Source organism: Perca flavescens, chromosome 18, assembly GCF_004354835.1.
Source record: "Perca flavescens isolate YP-PL-M2 chromosome 18, PFLA_1.0, whole genome shotgun sequence".
Classification (NCBI taxonomy): domain Eukaryota; kingdom Metazoa; phylum Chordata; class Actinopteri; order Perciformes; family Percidae; genus Perca; species Perca flavescens.
The window spans coordinates 4,527,826-4,550,361 of NC_041348.1; the positions used below are offsets into that span (position 1 = coordinate 4,527,826).

The 22,536-nt window shown below is 40.4% G+C and overlaps 2 protein-coding genes across 5 annotated transcripts in view; one reads left to right on the forward strand and one right to left on the reverse strand.

Moving 5' to 3' along the window:
- The window catches only part of fzd3a (frizzled class receptor 3a), a 29,987-nt gene extending 24,441 nt beyond the window's left edge, over positions 1-5,546 (reverse strand). For 2 of the 4 annotated variants that reach the window (XM_028605396.1, XM_028605392.1), the window contains exons 1-2: positions 5,419-5,546; positions 3,678-4,318 (exon numbers count right to left, since the gene is read on the reverse strand). In XM_028605396.1, the coding sequence (XP_028461197.1) occupies positions 3,678-3,878 (201 nt within the window). In that variant the 5' untranslated portion in view covers positions 3,879-4,318; positions 5,419-5,546. Of the gene's footprint in view, positions 1-3,677; positions 4,319-4,894; positions 4,952-5,027; positions 5,351-5,418 lie in introns of those variants that run through there. The other 2 variants (XM_028605394.1, XM_028605395.1) reach the window with 2 other exon arrangements.
- Positions 5,202-19,909, forward strand: fbxo16 (F-box protein 16). Its single transcript, XM_028605860.1, has 10 exons — positions 5,202-5,261; positions 8,710-8,932; positions 9,382-9,509; positions 11,255-11,290; positions 11,503-11,709; positions 14,059-14,223; positions 16,072-16,325; positions 16,795-16,900; positions 17,649-17,943; positions 19,680-19,909. Exons 3-10 carry the CDS (start codon positions 9,414-9,416, stop codon positions 19,739-19,741), a joined length of 1,221 nt encoding a protein of 406 aa, XP_028461661.1. The 5' UTR covers positions 5,202-5,261; positions 8,710-8,932; positions 9,382-9,413; the 3' UTR covers positions 19,742-19,909.
- The last annotated feature ends 2,627 nt before the right edge of the window (positions 19,910-22,536 follow it).

A 22,536-nucleotide genomic window follows, 5' to 3' on the forward strand; every position in this document is an offset into this window, starting at 1 on the left:
GTGTCACCACAGTAAGCACAAAGCTTAGATGAAATACAGTAACGTGAATATCACTCCAAACCTCTCAAGATAGGCTACAGTGACAAGATATCCTGACAAATTGCACCCACTTTCCCAAAAATAAAAAAAAAACCTTGAAAAGACCTTCTAAAGCGAGACCAGAAACAAAGAAATTCAGAAAGACACCACTTCAGGGGGTTTGGACAAAAAGTGCAAGAACGGCAGGCGTTGGTTCTCATCCAACTCCCAGTTTCTCCACGGTGCGAGGCATTCATCATCATTATCATGGCTATTCAGCAGACCTAATTCCCTTTAAAATCAACTGTCAATTCTCATTTGGCTGCCCTCAACATCTTATAGGCTTTGAATTCTCCCATGAACTGGATCTAGGGCGAGTTGTCTGGAAAACAGGAGCCAAACAGAGCCGTAGTCTCCGTTATTTGGAACCTATCGGGCTTCCATGTGTTTTCCGAACCCAACGAGCATTTCCGAGCACTAAGAGAGACTTAATTGTGGATCCATGACTAATCAAAGTGAACACCGTCTAAACCAGAAGTGCCTTGCTCTGTTCACTGCAACCCACACACGCCAGGATTAGGCGTAAAAAGCTAAAACAACATCTTTGTAATGATAAAAATTATTCTACCGAAAACCACATCCATCCATCCATCTGATTGACACATTCAAATTCAGAATGTACTTTCTATCAAAAATTCAAATTCAAACTAAAACCAGAAGATGAGAGTGAATATTTCGGCAACAAAAAAAAAGAAATAAAAAATAGAGGACACAGCGCGAGTATGAGCAGTGTTTGCATCTTTTCCAAATGTGATGTGGGGTGCGATGCTGTGTGCTCCCACGGTCGGCCAGGGCATGTTCAGAGGTTACATAACCCGGGATTTTCGTGGCACACAACTCCTCCCGCCCGCACGCCCTCCATCTCTCTCTCTCTCTCTCTCTCTCTCTCTCTCTGCTGAGTACAACAAAGTGGAGCAGGCACAGATGGTCGGCAGGGCTCCACACATGGACATCATCGCTATGCCGGGCAGAGCGGGGCGCGTGTCAAAGGCTAAAAGTGATAGAGGGAGCGGCAGCCATTGGGTACATGATGCTGAGAATGAATAAGCTGAGATAAATATAGATGGATGGACTAACACACACACACACACACACACACACACACACACACACACACACACACACACACACACACACACACACACACACACACACACACACACACACACACACACACACACACACACACACTTCGGCAGATATTTAAGCCAAACGAGCATCCAGTCTAATGTTTTGGTGCGGTTTGGCAAGTAATTGCTCGATAGATTCCAAAGGGATCAGCCTATGTAAGGATGGGATTAATTTAACGAGGTGATGCATCTGCTCCGTGACCGTGTGTAAACGCCTAACTCGTCATTTCAAAGAGGATAACACAGCCGCAACAGTCAGATGCTGTGGCTGGTAAATCTATAGATAATCTACAGATAATCTAAAAGGGGAGAAACAATTCAACGTTCGACCAAACACTGGAATATGAGCTTTTAATCCATCATCTGAACCACACTGAAATAGAGAACAGTTTGGTATCTTCACTCGCAGGTTAAATTGACTAAACTGCTCAAAAGCCTGTTATGTAAAATGGCTTTGATGTGAAGAGTCCCTACACGTTGTGGTAAATCGCTCTTGTCTGTCAAAATGCCAGACATGCGGGCAGAAACCATTTTAGGAAAGTTTAATAATGCACTGTCCTCATGGCCCCCATGGACAAGTATTAATACTTCATTTGTGGCTTAATGTTTTGGTAATACACTCCCAATCCCTGGAGCTAGAGGAGCCAAAATTAAAGTAGGCTAGCACTTTGATATTACCAAGTTTGAGCACATAGCCAGGAAGCCGTGGCGATAGCTATCTAGGCTGCTGATGTCCATGGGGCAGGCAGCGTAGCAGACTCACTGAACCACTCATCACTTATCACAAACCTCTGTCCTGTCAGATGGAAAATGCTCTCAGCGGGCCTCTATCGGTTTGTGAAAATGTGCGTTTGTGTGTCTGGCAGATGTGTGTCAATTTCACTTCCGTATAGCCACAGCAATGTGTCACAACAGACGGACAAAAACAGAGTGAAAGGACGAGAGGAAAATGCTCAGAAAAGGTCAGAGAAAGGAACAACACGGTGAGAGGGGAAAAAACAAGAGAAAAGGTCACGTTTTAGAAAAAAAAAGCAATTATTTAAAAAAACTACCAGAAGGGTAGGGGTGGGTTCAGACTAGCACTTTTGAACAAAACCCAATACGTTTTGAACCACTTTCTAAGACAATGGTGTTATGAAAAATATTTAAAACAAAAAGGCCCAAGAAATGCTCGGCTTATTACTATGTACATATGCCCACGAATTTAAAATGACTTCTCTGAAAATCTGGGATTTATTGATTACTTTGTTCAGGTCAATTCCCATCTTATATAGGCCAGTACCTATTTGTGTTCCCAATCCATAGCTTTATTAGAAAATCAATTAAACAACAATAAATTAACATCCATATCCAGCAGAAATTTTAACTTCCATCAGAAATCCATTAGTTATGCTCAATTCGAGGTTCACAAGGCGTTAATAATTTAGTCCATGCCATATCAAAAACTTATGATAAACTGTCCATCGCAATTCCTCAGAACCCAATGTGACATTTAAATATGTCTTGTCTTCTTACAGTCAAAGGGATTGTATCTAAAATTAAATAAAACATGAAATATGCCTAAATGATGACTCAATTACAAAAATAGTTTTCATTTACTTGTCTGTCTATGAAATAATCAATTTGTTGATGAATTGTTTTCGGCCCCTAGAAAGAACCAGGGGTAACTGCGCCGACGAGGTCGGCGAGGAAGAAAGAGGAAAGGAAACAGAAAAGGTTACAGCGTCAAAAATAAGATGAAAAACACAATTTTCCATATATACCTTGTTATCTCCATAAGGTGAGTTTTTGGGAGGAGGTAATGCCTGGCTAACACTTCAGAATAACACACAATATGTGTTAGAGAATTCATTTCTAACACAATAGACCTGAAATCCTCTCCGCCTATTACCATATATGACTTAAACATAAAGATTTTCAGACAATGGGCCGACATCCTCTCCTATGTTCCCATACATGACTCAAATATAAAATACGTCTCTCAAAATGCGGCATACCGCAATTGCTGAAAAATACTTTGATCGGGTAAAATCCTATTTGATAGACAATTACCAATTTGTGTCCTTACACAGCTTTAAATAGACAAATTAATATGGAAAAAAGAAGAAGCTATTGGTACTTGTTTTTCACCTTTCAAATAAAAGGTTAATTCATGACCACTGTTGCAAAGATATTTTAATTTCTTGATTATATATAAATATTTTTTAAACATTAGTATATGAAAGGCCTACTGTATCCCAGATATTCCCCTTCCACTGAATAGGTGTGGCAGATCACAAAGCTGCCATGTTTCAGGGAGCTCTACAAATGGTCTGGTATGGTCTAAATTGGTTCAGTAAATGTAACCAGTATTAAAGATCAGTGTTGATTATCAGCACAAAATAGGTTTTCAAGTAACACAAACTGGAGCTTTAAAACGCAAAGCTTTTTTTTTTTTTACATCTTTCACATGTGTGCAGTGTACTGTACCTCCATGGCAAGGGCAGCAGTTTGCTGGTCGTAATGATTCAGTATGTTGGGCATGTACGTGGAGTTGTAAGGCAGCCCCTGGCACATGCGCAGGGTTATGGGCTCGCAGGTGAACAGACTGTGGCTCCCCTCTGCCACATCCATGGGGATGGCGACGCACGCCGTCAACATGGACAGTGACAGCAACCACAGGAGATCCATGACTGGTGCGTACAGTAGGAGAGAAGAAAAGACCCAGGAGGAGGACGGCTGGCTAGGAAGAGGGGTTGAGCCCTGTTAGCATCTGGCTCATTCACCAGGAAAGGGAGATCACAAGGCTTAAGGAGTGTCCAGGGCTGGCTAGTAGTCGCTTTCTCCTCTTCAACTCACAGAGAAACGGTCTGGGTCGGGCAGCGTAATCCAACACGGCCATGGTCGAAGCTGGCTGCCTCCATCGCCGTGGGGATTCCGGTCAGCGGCAGCAGTGTGTCATCACGAGATCTCCATAGCCTGGGCGATGCTCTGGTCCTTTAAGATGCTGTGGTCCTTTAAGATGCTGCGCTGTGACCGCTCGCACTCCTCCCTCTCCTGCCTCCACCAACAGTGATGAATGCTTCACAAAAAAATATGGATGACTACCACCGGTGGATGTGATCTTCAGCCTGCGGTTTAAAAAAAATAAAAGCACAACATTTTAAAATATACATTTGGCATCAGGACACCAGTTGCAAATAACCAGAACATACATTTTTTTTCTCTTTTTTCTCTTTTTTTTTTTTTTACAAAAATGAGACAAATAATGGACTGCAGCTGAAAAACACACAAAAGGCGGTTCCAAGACAGATGAAATTGCATTTCACTGTGGTGGGTGGTTGTGTAGATGATAACATTAACAGAATTAATTAGCAGCAATGTATCATTCTACAACAGTGGTTGTTATGAGTAACAGCACAACAATCACACAGGGCAAATATCTAAATCATTACTATATTTAAACATGCATGTGGGTATTTACAGCTTTTGTGGTAGTTCATTGAAGTGACTTATCAGAATTTATGGTATGTTGTTATTTCTGGTGTCGGTGTCCTTTTAGTGGTGTAACCTTAATTTGTAGATTAACTACAGTTTAGAAAAAGTAAGTAAGTAATAATTAGCCTTTTCTTTTCTAATTTAACCATTTTTTCATAAATTGCTACATTTACATGACAGTACACGCCCATGACAACCCAATAGCCTACCTTTCATTCACGAAAAAAAAAAGAAATAGGCTACTTTCTCATACACCTGTGTGTACTTAACACAGATTTCAAACAAGCCCAGCTGCATTTTAATGGTTGATTAAATGCGAGAATAGCGCCTCCGTTAGCCTACCTGTGCATCAATATGAACGGGCTCCTCCTATAAGCTCCGAGCAGGGAATTCATAAATGAACGGCTCCTCATAAATGTGAGTGTGTATAGCTTCTACAACTAACGGAACCGGGAGGCTCATTACTGTTGTGTGTTTGTCCCTGCCCACTGTAACTGACTCACTACAGAGAAGAAGAAAAAAAAATGGTTGAATAAGACAAAATGTCAAGCAGCGCAGTGGAGACAAAAGATGACGGTTAGTTCATCCTAAATTATAGTAACCGTGGCATATGTAGCCTGCGTACCGGTGTAATTCACCGCACTGAGCCGGGGCGGCAACGGAGGTGGTTGTTGATGAGAAGCGCCCCGGTTATAAATGTTAGCTAAACTGGTTAAATTAAAGGCAACTTTACCTGAATGTTGTGCCGAAAATTCACGTGTAACAACAACGGGGTCTCCGACGCTCCTCGAGTTGGTAACAATGACTGAATGTCCCCCCTTCCTGCACCCTCCTCTCGTGTCCTCCTGTCCTCCTCTTCTGTCCGCCTCCCTCCCCTTCTGTTCCCCCTCACCCCCCCTTCTCTCTTTCTCTCTCTCTCTCTCTCTCTCTCTCTCTCTCTCTCTCTCTCTCTCTCCCTCTCTCTTTCTCTCTCTCTGCCAAGCGCGTTGGCCAAGCGTCAAACCCGCGACATTTTAAAAATGTCTTCCAGTCAGAACGTAAAAATAAAAAGCTCGCCAACGACAAACGGAACGAACAAGACCCAGAGCAAAATACATCGCCGTCAGTAATTTTGTGAGGTAGTGACGCAGTTTTATTTTTTAGTTTATTGCCAATGTCACGCTGACGTTAAAAATGGAGTTGTTGCAGCAAATTAGAGCGTGAGCGATTATTTAAACGTTACAGCCAACACGTTTTTTTTTTAATACTGAGATTTAGTTTTTCATTTAAATGAATCATAAGAAGTAGTGGAAAATGACTAAAATAACTAAGTACATTCACTTATTTATTTGTCAGTTAGTCACATATGATGGCGTTTCCTCGGTTAGGCTCAACTTGTTCCTGTTTTGAATGGAATTATTTAGGTGTGGTTTTATGTATGTGTGTGTGTGTGTGTGTGTGTGTGTGTGTGTGTGTGGGGGGGGTGGTATTTATTCTACGTGTAAATCTGTGTGTGTGTGTGTGTGTGTGTGTGTGTGTGTGTGTGTGTGTGTGTGTGTCTGTGTGTGTGTGTGGGGGGGTTGTATAAAGCACTTCGTGCTACATTTTTATGATTGATTGATTGATTGATTGGTTGATTGATTGATTGATATAACATATGACAAGCTTATCAAACATAGTGCATTGATATAGATTACTGTTATATAAAGGGGTTAGAATTAATGCTACTTCGACCAGCCACAACAATTTAAAATGGTACTTAAAGTCCTGGTAAAGCATATTATATAATATATGTATATATATTTATATTATAATAATATGTTTATAATAATGTGTTTTCAAGCAAATCTCTGTTTTCACTTTACCAGGACTTTAATATTCACTGATGCATCAGTATTGAACATTGTAATGTAATTAGGCTACAATAAAATATCACTTGCAGGAGGAATGTTCTTAAGTGTAAATTATAGCAGCTGAATATAAACCTAAATGACAATTACGTAGTATAAGTAATGATAATATCTAGCAAAATCACAAGTTGTTTGCTGCCTAAAATGTCATTGAAAACCTTTTTTTGCCATGGCAGATTTTTGCATTATTACTTTGAAGGTCGGCGAGCTGGTTTCCGGATTAGCTCAGTGTGTGTCTGTTTACCTTGACGCAGCTCTCTTCCTCTTTCTTCACAGCAGGGTTCTGTCTTCGTTGCGCGCGGCCGCCCATCTGAGGACGAACAGGCTCTCTGCTTTTGAATGAAAAACTTTTCAGACTGGTGGGACTAAGAGTTTTAGCTGGCCGTCTGCAAAAGAGGCCTAACATGTTTTATCAATAGGTATACAGCGGGGGGGTAGAACTTGAAAAAACAGAGCCAACGCCTACATTATTAAACCAGCGAAACACAAGGTTATATCACTATCAGAATCAATTCAATTCAATTTTATTTATAGTATCAAATCATAAGAATCAGCTTTATTGGCCAGGTTTGCGTAAACAAACTTTAATCTTTGCTCTTAAAGTACAACACTCACTTAACATATAAAGAATAAAAACAGAAAAGACAGTAAGAAATATAAAAAAATACTGTTAAAGGTCTGGTGCTCTTTGGATGCTTTTATATAGACCTTAGTGGTCCCCTAATACTGTATCTGAAGTCTCTTTTATATAGACCTTAGTGGTCCCCTAATACTGTATCTGAAGTCTCTTTTATATAGACCTTAGTGGTCCCCTAATACTGTATCTGAAGTCTCTTTTATATAGGCCTTAGTGGTCCCCCTAATACTGTATCTGAAGTCTCTTTTATATAGACCTTAGTGGTCCCCTAATACTGTATCTGAAGTCTCTTTTATATAGACCTTAGTGGTCCCCTAATACTGTATCTGAAGTCTCTTTTATATAGACCTTAGTGGTCCCCTAATACTGTATCTGAAGTCTCTTTTATATAGGCCTTAGTGGTCCCCTAATACTGTATCTGAAGTCTCTTTTATATAGACCTTAGTGGTCCCCTAATACTGTATCTGAAGTCTCTTTTATATAGACCTTAGTGGTCCCCTAATACTGTATCTAAAGTCTCTTTTATATAGACCTTAGTGGTCCCCTAATACTGTATCTAAAGTCTCTTTAATATAGACCTTAGTGGTCCCCTAATACTGTATCTGAAGGCAAGGTGGGGGTGTGGCCTTAGCCAACTGCCACTTTGCTCGTTTGAAAGCCATGATGTCTCTCTCTCATGGGTGGGCCAAATTCTGTGGGCGGGCAAAGCAGAGAAAGGGGAGGTAACCTTGCTCCTTATGACCTCATAAGGAGAAGATTCCTGATTGGTCCATCTGAGCTTTCATTTTCTCAAAGGCAGAGCAGGATACCCAGGGCTCGGTTTACACCTATCACCATTTCTAGCCACTGGGGGACCATAGGCAGGCTGGAGGAACGCATATTAATGTTAAAAAACCTCATAAAGAGACATTTTCATGCCATGGGACCTTTAAGTATACAGTATAACAATACAATAGAATTTACAATTTTACAAAAAATATACAATAACAATTGAAGGGAGGGAAGGAAGGAATAAAGGGAAGGAATACACTATTACTACTACTAGCCTACTACTACTTCTATTATTGCTCATAATAATAATGAAATATGAATACTTAGCCTACATGGCACATATATTTATTTTAATTTAAAACAAATATATCTGATCAATTACACGGTTTGTTGTCATTTCAAATAGCCAGGCAATTTAGCATAGTTTTTTTATACAAGAATTCAAAAGTGAGTTTGAAAATTATATCTTTCCCATGTCAAAATGCACATCTACATGGACAAAGCACGTGAATGGGCAACACTGCAAGTTTGAAACATTTCATGAAAACATGTTGTGAAGTATACAAGCTGTGAAACCTATTTTCTTTTGCAGTCTCAGTGTATCAGAGGAAGATGGTCTATCCCCCAGTTGCAGTGTCAGGCCTTCTGCACTAGTTCTATTTGTCATCATTAGAGCCAGTGTGGCCTGCACACTCCACACTCCACTACGGTTTACTTTGCTTTGCAGCACCCCCTCCTGTGTGCGACAGGCTGCTGTGACAGCCACTCCGTGTAAGGAGAGTACACTCACGGTTACTATGGAAACGAGTAAACTGTGCACAGGGAATTGGACTGAAAAGGAGAAGAAGTGTTTGGTGTACGGACACAAAGGCCATCAGGAGTATGCACATAGAGGGAGAGAAAAGTGTGTTTAGGATTGATTTCCTTTTGTCGGCAGAGCAGAACTGATGGTGAGTAGAATACCAGAGGAGCGTTTTACTAGTCTGGGTAATGTTAATTCTTATAACTGCAGTTTTAACTGTGTCGGGTTAGAATTTGGTCATTTTTACTTATCTTTTTTTCGAACTCTTGTTTTCACAAGCTACAGAATTCAAGGTGGAGATATTTGTTTAGGTAACAATGGAGAGTAACATACTGGGGTAAAAAAGAATGGGGGATTTAGAGAACGAGACATCTGACACAGTGCTAGGACTATCATTTGGCATTATTTATGAGACTTTAATAAGTAATTAATTTTAAGTGAGATAAAAGCTGGCATGTTAGGTAACTTAATATATTAGGAGACTAAACATGAGCCTTAAAGCGCTCAGGCCGATGCTGTAAAGTGGCATGCTGCACATACACTCAAAAAAATGTAAGAAGCAAACATGGTAATGACGTTTTGTTTGGTGTATTTTAGGACATCCCCTTTACCCAGCCATTACGCTAAAGATGCCAGTTGGACCGAGATCATCTGCGAGCTGCGCTAAGATGCAGACCAAACTGAGCGCCTGGACTCCACTGAACCACCCAGAGTCCAACAGCAAGGTCCAGCCACTCATCATTCTCAAACAGCACTAGCAGACAGCTAAGTTAGTGGTAGTCAGAATACTGGTGTTGTTTTTGTGAGTGGTGGAAAAAGTACTCACTCAGCTTACTTAAAGTGCCCATATTCTGCTCATTTTCAGGTTCATAATTGTATTTAGAGGTTATATCAGAACAGGCTTACATTTTTGTCGTACTGCACATTGCTGCAGCTCCTCTTTTCACCCTGTGTGTCGAGCTCTCTGTTTTAGCTACAGAGTGAGGCATCTCACTTCTGTTCCATCTTTGTTGGGAGTCGCACATGCTCAGTAGCTAGATAAGGACTACTAGCCAGTCAGAAGCAGAGTATGAGGGCGTGCCACACTAGCAGCTAGGTGAGCATTATAACGTGTGTTACAAAGTGACGCGCGTTTGTCTCTGAAGTAAAGGCTGGACTACAATAGAGCTGTTTGGAGCAGTTTGTGAACAGTGTTTTCTGTTGGAGATGGTAAGTCCTTTTGGGGTGGACTTTGGGCTTTTTCACTTTGTAAAGCTATAACATGCACAAAAAATATATATATAACACAATAAAGGAAAGGGGAAAAGCCAAAAAGCATAATATGAGCACTTTAATACAGTAGTACTTACATCAGACCACTGGAGATATATTCACAAATTTGTACTTGTGAAAACTATTATATCCTATATTACAGGTACTGTAATCACAATCGTTAATAAAACGTTCCACAATATTTTCTTTAAAAGCCAAGTTACAAACTTTTCACTCAGTTGTGATGAGGTATACATTTGCGTTTATGCTTCTGTTTGTGCAAGCAAGACCAACATTAAAGTGCTCATATTATGCTTTTGGGCTTTTTCCCTTTCCTTTATTGTGTTATGATTTACGATTACGACCGGAAAAGTGCTTCTAATAGCCTTCACCATTGACATATATATAATGGACCAATAGAGCCCGTTGCTCTGGACGGAGACCAGTGAAGGCTATTAGAAGCACTTTTCCGGTGATCTCTTGCTTTACTGCGCAGCCTCCAACTGACAGAGACAACGTAGATGTGACGTGAGCAACGTGTCTGAAAGTTGTAAGTGTTCTGGTAGCTGTGACAAGAGAAATCTCAATCATTTCCAATCTTACAGAGACGGAGAGCGTAGGTATATGTAAGGAGATAACATAAGCACAGGCTAATTATTGCTAACTAACATGCTAGTTAACATTAGTAATTAAACCTAAAAAGCTAATGTAAGTCGAAACTGCCTGCGAGCTTCTCCTGTACTATACGGTAATTCCTTTACTGTGCGACAGTAAGTCTCGTGGTTATGACACAATCGTTAGCCTATTTTTATAAAAACGTCTGCTACGGAGCCATAACGTGAGGTACAAGGTAATGGAGCCTTTTATACATTGTCGTGTTTCTTTAGAAATAAACAACAGACAAATAGAGTCTTTAAACGCTTCAGATGTAAAGTTATTCGCAGTCAAGTGACGTAAAAAAAAAATGGCGGTCAGTGTAATGCTAACAAGAGGTGATCGCTTCGTAGCAACAAAATGGCGCCATCGGAGGTTTGCGTTCTGAAGCGAAGCTTACCCCCTTGGCCTTCACTGGTCTCCGTCCAGAGCAACGGGGTCTATTGGTCCATTATATATATGTCAATGCCCACACCCCAATACATATCCTGATACACACAATGTGTCATCGCTAATGCAGTTTGATGGGATTACTAATCTTTTTCACTTTTCTCTTCTTTCTCAGGTGTTTGAAGAGAGGCGGAAGCTTCTGGCAAAGTGGGTAAGTTAAAATGACAATGATGAATGGAGGTACACTGAATGCACCGATGGTTCTTCACTGTGCACCAAGCTCAGTGTGAGCACAAATAACTCCCTGCTAGTGGTGGTGGGAAACCACACTGGGTGGAGTCCATTTGTCCATCCAGCTCCATCCAGCCGAAAACAGTCCATGTGGAGGAATTGTGCTCTTTGTCTCTTTCATGTGTCTGTCAGTTTGCCAGGTGGTCTGACAGCCAGAGGAAGGCGCTGCTGCAGGACTTTGTGCTGAGCTGTTCTGTGGAGCAGCTGATGTTCCTGCAGCTCACTGTGAGCAGCCGGCTCCCCCTGCAGGCCGCAGACTTCACCTGCCTGCTGCCCAGGGCCCTCTGCCTCTACCTGTTCTCCTTCCTGGACCCACGCAGCCTCTGTCGATGTGCCCAGGTACACACACACACGCACGCACACACACACACACACACACACACACACACACACACACACACACACACACACACACACTCACTGTCTCTCACACACACACACACACACACACACACACACACACACACACACACACACACACACACACACACACACACACCTGTTGTCCTCGGGTCAAATTTGACCTATATTTAAAAAGTTTCTATATCACAAATTTGGGTTTCTTTCAACCAAATTGTCAAAAAAAAACTAAAATAATTGATCAGTTCACTTTCATTGAATTTGGATGTTTTCTTCAATTTTATAGCATTTGAAAAAAAAAAAAAATAAAAGAACGTTGAAAAAAGTGACTAAAATGTTGGAAAAAACCAAAAACATAAAATCAAACGCATAAGAAATCGACAAAAACACCTGAAAAGGTGGCTAAAGTGTCAAAAAAAGACAAAAACATTGACATTTTAAAAGTACATTTTGATCCAGAAAAATAGAAAATTGCATGGTAAACAGGAAGACAACACAAGGGTTAATATCCATGACTCAGGGCTCCTGGGTAGCTCACGTGGTAGAGTGCGCGCCCATATACAAAGGCTTAGTCCTCGCCGCAGCGGCCAGGGGTTGGGTTCCGCCCTGTGGCCCTTTGCTGCAAGTCATCCCCCCACCTCTCTCTCCCCTTTCATGTCTAACCTGTCCTATCAAATTAAAGGCCTGAAAAAGCCACGCAAAAAAACATGGATGACTCAACTATGACTTTGCGTGTACCTGGCCACAGGAGATAATGCCTATTTTTTTTTTTCCATCAGGGCACCTCAGCTTTGGAACAACCTGCACTGGAGTTAAGCGATTTTTAAAACTATATATTTATAGTTATCGTTATTGTTGTGGTTCGTTCTTGGTGTGGACGGCTTTAAGGCTTGCTGAATCCGTGATTTCTTTTAAATCACTTCTTAAAACACATTTATTTATAGACTTGCTTTTATATGACGTCATTGTTATCGTCTTTCTCACCTGTTCATTTCATTTATTCATTTGCCGTTTTGATTGTAATTTAAAAAGAGCACCCTTGATAAGGAGGAGGGTTGCATTTCTGAGTTTGAGTGCTCTCATGATGAGGCATCGGTTAGAATGCATGAGCTAGGAGATGTCAGTCCACTTAAGAGCCCCTATTACACTCCTTTTCAGCATCATATTTGTACTCTTGGGGTCTACTAGAATAAGTTTACATGTTTTGATGTTCAACAAACATTATGTTTCTCTACTGCACATTGCTGCAGTGCCTCTGCCTGAAAAACTAGATGCATCTCATGGCTCTTATAGAGCTTTGAGACGGCCTTCACCGAGGAGGGACAGAACAACTTCCGACTCAGCCGAGGGCCGAGGAGCCGTGGAGCTATCGAATAAGGGCCATGAGATGCAGCCTATTAGATGCACCGTCTGTCTGAGTTCATGGCCCGCCTTCCTGAAACCCCCCAGTCTGACCAATCACACTCAACATCCATGGGCAGCACACACAAAAAAACTGGGCTGGCCTCCTCAATCAGTGACATCACTAATTTATGAATTTCAAATAGGAATGTGGGCAAGCCGCTTTAGGCAGTTGAGGAAAAAGTGCTGTCTGTGGAAGAAAAAGCTTCATTTTGAGTGAAATCGTTTAGTTATTTTGTACTTTACGCATCTAGTTTATGCTCTTTAAAGGTTTATTTCCACTCCAAAATGATAAGGAGTACAGCAAAAAAACACATGTGCTGGTGAATCGGAAAGAAAACAAATACAGATTATAATTTACCAAAAAGGCAACTAAAGCTGTCAGTTAAAGGGGAAACTATGCAGTTTTTAGCTTAATTTACCTTTACTGAACATCTTCAGAGTCATTGGAATGGTTATATGACTTTTTTTTTTCGGGTTGAATGGTGGTCGTCTTGCTTCCCCCTAGCGCCTGTGAGCGGAAAAACCACCCTTGCAACTTTCGGCCGGCGACCTGCTGGCCTCAGCATCAGGAAGTATCGCGATGTAACGAATTGCTTCAGGAACCGGCTAACAAGGTAGCGATGGAGTTTTTGACACTATCGTCATGGCTGAGCTGGCAAAAAAGAAGCAGAAAGCTGGGAAAGTTTTATTTAGAGTGAAAGAGAGGGAGTGACCAGGTGAACGCAATCAGGTAATTAGGTGGACAGGTGGAAGCATGCAACCAATCAGTGATGAAGAAAGTGAGGTGCCAAAATAAGAGAAAATAGGGATCTTCACTACAGCCATCTTCTATTTTCACTATTACAAAGGTGTGTGGTCATTATTACTGAGCCAGTGGAGAATTCTGGCTTGTCCAACTCACTCACTGTGGGTGTTTTTATCCAGGTGAGCTGGCTCTGGAGGAGCATAGTGGAAATGGACCAGCTGTGGATGCCAAAGTGTGTGAGGCTCGGCTGGTGCATCAACTTCTCCCCGACCCCGCTGGAGCAGGCCGTCTGGAAGAGGCTCTACATCCAGACGGCACAGGAGCTGCAAGTCACCTCGCTGCAGGTCAGGAGACCAGATCCACACTATGCTGCGTTCCAGGCAACCCGTAACCTGTGTTTTTACAACCTTCTAGCCGCGAAAGTGCCCTGGAACGGCAGTCAAACCCGTTACTTACTACCTGTTAACACATAAACAACAATGGCGACCCCTGTTGATGCTGTACAGACGCCGGTGATTAGTGAGAAATAGAAATAAATAGACATAAATAGGCAACGTAAAGTAATTCCGCACATTGTAATCAAAACAATACACATACGATTGTGTACTACAACAGGTTATGTTTATTAAATGAAGCCCAAAATATGTTGCTGACTAGAAATCGCTAGTATCAGGTAGCGCTAGTTAACGTCAACATTAGGTAGCCGCTAGCTAATGGTGCGTTCTACCAAATCGTGAGTCGTGATTTGAAGTCGTAATTTACGGGCTAAAAATTGTGTCTGCATTATCTCAGTAAAATTGTGTCTGCATTAGCTCAGTAATCAAACATGATTCACATCTCAAAGACAGAGCGCTGTATACATTGACATATATATATATATATAATGGACCAATAGACCCCGTTGCTCTGGACGGAGACCAGTGAAGGCTATTAGAAGCACTTTTCCGGTGATCTCTTGCTTTACTGCGCAGCCTCCAACTGACAGAGACAACGTAGATGTGACGTGAGCAACGTGTCTGAAAGTTGTAAGTGTTCTGGTAGCTGTGCCGAGAGAAATCTCAATCATTCCCAATCTTACAGAGACGGAGAGCGTAGGTATATGTAAGGAGATAACATGGGCACAGGCTAACTATTGATCACTAACATGCTAGTTAACATTAGTAATTAAACCTAAACAGCTAATGTAAGTCGAAACTGTGCGAGCTTCTCCTGTACTATACGGTAATTCCTCTACTGTGAGACAGTAAGTCTCGTGGTTATGACCCAATCGTTAGTCTATTTTTATAAAACCGTCTGCTACGGAGCCATAACGTGAGGTACAAGGTAACGGAGCCTTTTATATATTGTCGTGTTTCTTTAGAAATAAACAATGGACAAATAGAGTCTTTAAATACTTCAGATGTAAAGTTATTCGCTGTCAAAGTGGCGCCAAAATGTTTGCTAGTCAGTGGAATGCTAACGGGAGGTGATCTCTTTGTAGGGTCAAAATGCCGCTATAGGAGGTTCGAGTTCTGAAGCAAACCTTCCCCCTTGGGCTGTATAACCAATTTGGTTTTGCTTTTTGTGACATTTTTGGCATTTATTTCGATGTTTTAGTTGCTTTTTCCAGCCTTTCTTTTGACGGTTATTGTAGGCTACCTTTTTTACTTTCAACGTTTTTGTCGTTCTTTGATGTTTTTCACATTCTTTTTCGATGGTTTTGGCATTTTTTTCTCACGTTTTTGATGTTCTTCTCAACGCTTTTGACCATCTTTTTTGACGTTCTTTTCAACTTTTTTGGCGTTTATGTCGTTTTTTGCTGCGCTTTTTATTTCATTTCTTTTGACAGTTATTGTAAGCTACCTTTTTATTTCAACATTTTTTATGTTCCTCCCGACGTTTTTAACATTCTTCTCTATGCTTTTGAGGTTCTTTTCGACTTTTTGGGCTTTTTTCCCCTACCGGTTATTGTTGCTTTTTTCTACATTCTTGAAAATGTTTGACATTTTTGGCACATTCTTCTTATTATATCTACCTTTTTCTTACTCATTTGGACTGGCAGCGCCCCTAGCATTTCCCTATAGCCTATGGCATGGGCTGGACCTGCTCGCATATCCTGCACTATGGCTCAGGAGAAACCTTCATGAGGGTAACTACAATATAACGTTTATTAAAAGTCTATTGTCCACGTGCATGCTGTGTCATCCCAGCAGCAGTCTGTGGTTCCACACGTATCAGCCATCAGCAGCAGACATGGAGAGCTCTCCGAACCGGCCTTCATCAGCGAGGAGCCCTCAGCCACCCCCACCCCCACCCAGACACGTGGAGGAATCTCCAGGACGGGGTTCAGAAAGGAGAAGCAGCCGACTACACCGCCCCCATGGAAAGATTCCGACAGACGTCCTACAGACACACTACGCTTCAACTACCTGGACAACCTGGAGCCCAGTGAAGCAGCTGTCAGAGCGTAAGACTGCAGCACAGAGGAGGAGGGGGGGTGCAGTTTTCAAATAGGACTTATAATAGGATTACAATTGGTCAAATGAATCAAAACCTTGTTTTACTCGAACATAGGGTCAATTTCAGCATATATGATAGAAAGTTAGTTTCATATGCGTGTCCCCCATGGGGGAAAAGGGGGACTGAGGAACTGAAAAATATGCTAGAATGAATAGCTGTGGATGCGGGGAGGGGCCCCATAGAAAAAGCCTTTCTACAGGGCCCAGAATTGTGCGCTACGCCCCTGATAACCGGCACAAGCTAAATGCGAAACATCATGAATCATTATGAGTTAAAAGCATTCTTTTGTCCATTATCTGCAGAGCGACAAGACCCCCGTTTTGCTCTTTTGACCCTCGTGGTCTGCAGATAATTCCAAAGCAAAGATGAAAACGCTGCTGCTCCGCCTGCTCACTGCCTCGTCTGTCTCTCTGCAGAGGCTCCACCGGCCGCCGCCGCCGCGGCAACACGTCGCAGCCAGACAGCGGGAGCCAGAAAACACTGTCTGAGGCCCATTACAAACTACGCAAAGCCAAATCGCTGGTAAAGCACGCTGCATCCATCACCGCTGCCATGGCCCCACTGTGACTGTAACCTCATGTCTGAATCACAGAGGGGGGGGCATAAACGTGGAGGATCCCCTGGAGACTGTTGCAGACGACAGGCATCATGCATTATGGAGCATTGCTTACACAGGAAGAGCATGTTAATGATGGGCTGCTCAGGGAGGGATGGGGACAGAGGGAGTGGAAGCCAAATGATGCTGATGATGGGGGTGAGGGAGGGAGGGATGGAGGGAAGGGGGGGTGAGATAGAGGACACTGTGGCATTTAATATTCTGGCTTTGGTGAAATCATCATACATCATTATTTTTGCCTGGATACAGTTACTAATAACAACACAATGCACCTGGAATATTGTTGAATTTCAATTTTTATAAACATTTTGGTTATTAAGGTAACACCCCCACCCCCCCCCCAGATTTTGTTTTTTAATGACCTGCTTCATGTAGTTCTACTGGAACATAGGGTCAGTTTCAGCAAATATGAAAGTTAGTTTTATAAGTCTTACCTACTTCCCCTTTAACAAGCTACAATTAAGAGAATTCTTATTTATTGTTTTTTTTTTTTAATGACTCAAACTGAAAAATATAGAAGCTGGAATCAGATAATTTGTTCTTGTTTTTCACTAAAAACAATTAATCGATTATCAAATTAGTTGACAATTAATTTAATAGTCAACGACTATTCTGCAGCTCTACTGAGAACCTTTTGTCTTTCTCTTGCTTCAGATGTTTCTGAGCTCCAACTGCAGACCCCAACACCCTCCTCCTCCTCCTCCTCCTCCTCCTCCTCATGAGACCCAGTCTCGACCTTCTTGGGCTGCTCGCAGTCCCGAGCCCCCCGTCACCAAGGAGACGGCCAAGAGCATGCTGCGCCTGGCCCGGTGGAATGCTGGGGTCCGTCCGGGCCCGGTGAGGCCGGCGGTGCCCCGGCTGAGCGTGGAGGCGCTGCGGGCGGCCCAGCGAACACACCGGAGCGCTCCCAGTAAGCAAACAGCCACGGCTCCACTCCTCCGGGCTGAAGGTGATGTAACCACACAGCAAGAACGGATTCAGGACCAACTGTCTGGGGGTTTAAAATCACTGGCTCTGCAACAAAGTCCCAGACTGTGTGCAGTTAGTGATCCTATTAGAAATGTTTTATGTTAATTACTAACTCCTATATTATATTATATTATTGATTCTCCTGAGCATTTTATCTATCTATCTATCTATCTATCTATCTCTATCTATCTATCTATCTATCTATCCATCCATCCATCCATCAGTCCCTCCACAAAAACGCATATTTATGCGGGGGCCGCATTTTTTCAAATACGCCACACTTTCGTCGCATAAATTGCCGATTTCTGCGCAAAATATGCGGGGCTTGCATGATTTCATAATCCCCGCATTTTCGTTGCAAAAAAGTCACATATATCTTAGCAGAAAGTTGAAAAATGTTGTTTACTTCACACAAGAGCAGCCATTTTCCCATGTTGCGCGTGTGTGTGTGTGTGTGTGTGTGTGTGTGTGTGTGTGTGTGTGTGTGTGTGTGTGTGTGTTTATGTATGTACAGTACAGGCCAAAAGTTTGGACACACCTTCTCATTCAATGTGTTTCCTTTTTATTTTCATGACTATTTATATTGTAGATTCTCACTAAAAGGCATCTAAACTATGAATAAACACATATGGAATTATGTACTTAACAAAAAAGTGTGAAATAACTGAAAACATGTCTTATATTTTAGATTCCTCAAAGTAGCCACCCTTTGCTTTTTTATTAATAAGGGACAAAATTCCACTAATTAACCCTGACAAGGCACACCTGTGAAGGTAAAACCATTTCAGGTGACTACCTCATGAAGCTCATTGAGAGAACACCAAGGGTTTGCAGAGTTATCAAAAAAGCAAAGGGTGGCTACTTTGAAGAATCTAAAATATAAGACATGTTTTCAGTTATTTCACACTTTTTTGTTAAGTACATAATTCCATATGTGTTCATTCATAGTTTTGATGCCTTCAGTGAGAATCTACAATGTAAATAGTCATGAAAATAAAGAAACACATTGAATGAGAAGGTGTGTCCAAACTTTTGGCCTGTACTGTATGTATGTGTGTGTGTATGTATATATATATATGTATGTGTATATATATATATATATATATATATATATATATATATATATATATGTATATATATATATATATATATGTGTGTGTGTGTGTATATATATATATGTGTATATATATATATATATATATATATATATATATATATATATATATATATATATATATATATATATCACATGATTTCCCTGATTAATTGCATTGTTATACGCAAAATCCAATAATGAATTCAAAAGTAGTGTATAGCGCAATTTTTCCATAATATTTGTTTACCTATTTATTTGCAAACACTTAACATCAGCATTTTGTTTATACAGTAGCAGTTAAATAAAATATTTAGTGTAAATCTCAACTTAAACAATGTAATCATTTTCATATTCTATTAAATCATATTCCAAATTTTGTCGAAGACAAGACACTTGCCACCGGGACGAACAACTTTTCCCTGAGCACTAATATCACAGCGCGTTGTGTAGGCCTAAAGTTTAGAAGGAACCATCGGCATCATCAGACTCCCAGAGATCACAGCAGCTGCAGGAACACATTGACCAATCATACTCCTCCATATAATAATGGTTTTATTTAGCTATTTGAACCCAAAGTGGAACCCCCACTAATGCAGGGGACTATTTCTATGGCTCCCCAGGTACACGGCTGTTCCAGGCTCAGCCCTGGACTCTTCCTGCTTCACACACACAGAAGACATGAAGTGAGTCGTCGCCACCGTCAGGGAGACGGCACAACTACAGCTTCAGGACAAGATTTAGAGCTCCAGCTTCACATGGGAAGGTTCAATATTCATATTTTATATGAATATGTTTTATAAGAAATTTCAGTTGGCGAATGCATTCCATGTTTTTGCACATGGAATGCATTCTGTTTGCAAGCTTTTTAATTGTGTAAACACTGCACTGGATGGAGATTAGAAGGGACATGAAAATGATGATTCTATTCCACTCCATTATAGACAGAATACCAGCTGAGATCAGTTGCATTTTTTTTTTTAATCAGGGCAGCAGTTTTCAGATTATATTATGTGCTTACATAATTGCAAAAGGTGTTCTCGACTGTTGTAGAAAGAAGTGGCTGATCTTTAATGCAATATCTACATTGGCCATTATCAGCAACCATTCATCCAATGTTCCAAAGGTACATTCTGTTCACTAATCTGATATAATTTTTAAAAGGCTAACTGAGAAAACATTGGAGAACCCTTTTGCAATTATGTAAGCACATAATGTAATCTGAAAACTGCTGCCCTGGTTAAAAAAAAACAATGCAACTGATCTCTGATATTCTGTCTGTAATGGATGGAATGGACATTTCTAAGTGACCCCCAAACTTTTGACCAGTAGTGTCCATATCATTATTTTCACATAGTACGAAAAAGAAGGGCAGAACAGACTTAAGGTCTGAATCATTTGTAACTTTACAGAACGTACACCTCCCCATGGCTTTACACTGAAGGAGAAAATCACTTATGAAATAAGACATGTTTTGTCAAAGGAGACCGTATTTTACAGCTATACAAAAAAGAAACTTGATAGTTATAGATCCGTGTAGCGCTTATCAGTTCAATTTTCTAAGCACAAACGGACATTTGGAAAAACAGAGAAATGGGTTCAAATATCCAATTTTTTTTCCACCTTGACAAGTATAAAAATTGGATCTTTAACCTGTTTTCCAATTTTCTGTTTTTTATTCAGAGGATCAGAAATTGAGAAAATTGAGTCTGAGCTCCAATTATTCAATACTGCAATGGTATTCTCTTCCTCTACTTTGCGGAATATGCAGGTCATTAACTGCATATGGACCAAAAAAAAACAAAAGAAAAAAAACTGATAGACTTTGGGGTCAGAGGTGCTCGATGGTTTCGAGTGGGGGGCGAGGCGTAGGGAACGAGGGAGAGAATACCATTGCAGTATTGAATAATTGGAGCCCAGATGCAATTTTGTAATTTTCTAAATTTCGGATCATCTGAATAAAAATAGAAAATTGGAAAAACCGTTTAAAAATCCAATTTTTTAATTTGTCAAGGTGGAAAAAAATGAAAAATTGGATATTGGAACCCATTTTTCTGTTTTTCCAAATAGAAAAAAATGAAACAGATGTATAACAATACATAGTTATCTGATATGGAGAGAACCGTAGTTGTGTATCTATGGAAGCAAATAACAGACTAAAGTATTTACATTTTAAAAGCCACTGAATACTTAATGTTGAAATATTTTACTTTGAAAACCATGTATCTTGAATGTATTTGTTCTGAATTCCCCTCTTTAAAATAAAACCATGAAATGTCTTAATATGCAATTTCAAAACTTGAATATATATATATATATATATATATATATATATATATATATATATATATATTATTTTTTTTAATGGTCACAAATTCAGATCTAAAAATTCAAATCAAACATCAGTCAAATTCAGTTGGTCGAATCCAGACCTCAGTCAATTAAATTTGAAATAATTCACGTTAAAGCATATTCAATGTCTGTTAAAATTCAAATACGTACGTCTCTTATTTGCTTCCATATATCTCACGTATTGCAAATAAGAAAAGCAAAGGAAACAGTCTGAATAAGAAATGTACCACCTTTACTATCCAATCCACACATCCCATTCAATACGCAATACAAAGCCAAAGCAAACTTATATAAACAGTGAGTCTGAAAAATATCCCAAAAATATTAAACAATAACTGTCAGTTTAAGACAAACAAACTGATTTATGTCTCAGTATTCAAAACGTCCTCTCACATTCAACACACAGTAGCAAAGAGGGAAAGCTTTGTTGTTTTAATTAATTAAAAATCAATTGCTGACATTAGGAGAAACTCATAAGAGGTAAAACCAGGAGGATATACATCATGATCTTTTCTTTTTAACAGTCGGATATGACATATCAGTATCATACGTACACCTCGCTCCACGTTTTCACTCACTGCATGTAAAACATTGCATGCGCACACACACACGTATATATTACTAAATACAGGAGAATAAAAAAAAATTAACGGTGAATACCTGACATGTTAATGTTAACGTGTTAGTCAAAGGGCGGGAGTGTGTATGCATCAGTATATATATATATATATATATATATATAGCTAGCTAGCTAGCTAGCTTGTGGATGAAATCAAATTAAAGTCTAAATAATCTTTACAGGTTTCACAGGTTAAGTCCTCAGATTTATCAGCTCGTGCAAGTCTTTAAGGTGATGTTGTGATAAGCCACAGACTGTTCCGTGTTCTATGATCACAGGGGGGATGATTGTGTGGTGAAGTCATAAAGTTATCATAAAAGTATGTTAGATGGTAAAATTGAAATCTGCAGTTATTCTCTGGAAAAGTGGAAGTTTTTTTTTTACAAGTCTTACCCAAAATAAAAAGCGTCTTCACAGCGGATCTATGGGTTTATTAGTTGCATCCTTCACACACACACACTTGAGAGACAACCGTAACAATGAACCGTCATTACACTTAAAGCAACAGT

Bases quoted from the DNA above. Each gene is read 5' to 3' on its own strand.
- fbxo16 (XM_028605860.1), top strand. From the start codon at position 9,414: ATGCCAGTTGGACCGAGATCATCTGCGAGCTGCGCTAAGATGCAGACC. The intron at 9,510-11,254 runs GTCCAGCCACTC...CTTCTTTCTCAG, and splicing joins ACCCAGAGTCCAACAGCAAG to GTGTTTGAAGAGAGGCGGAA. The intron at 14,224-16,071 runs GTCAGGAGACCA...TCATCCCAGCAG, and splicing joins TGCAAGTCACCTCGCTGCAG to CAGTCTGTGGTTCCACACGT.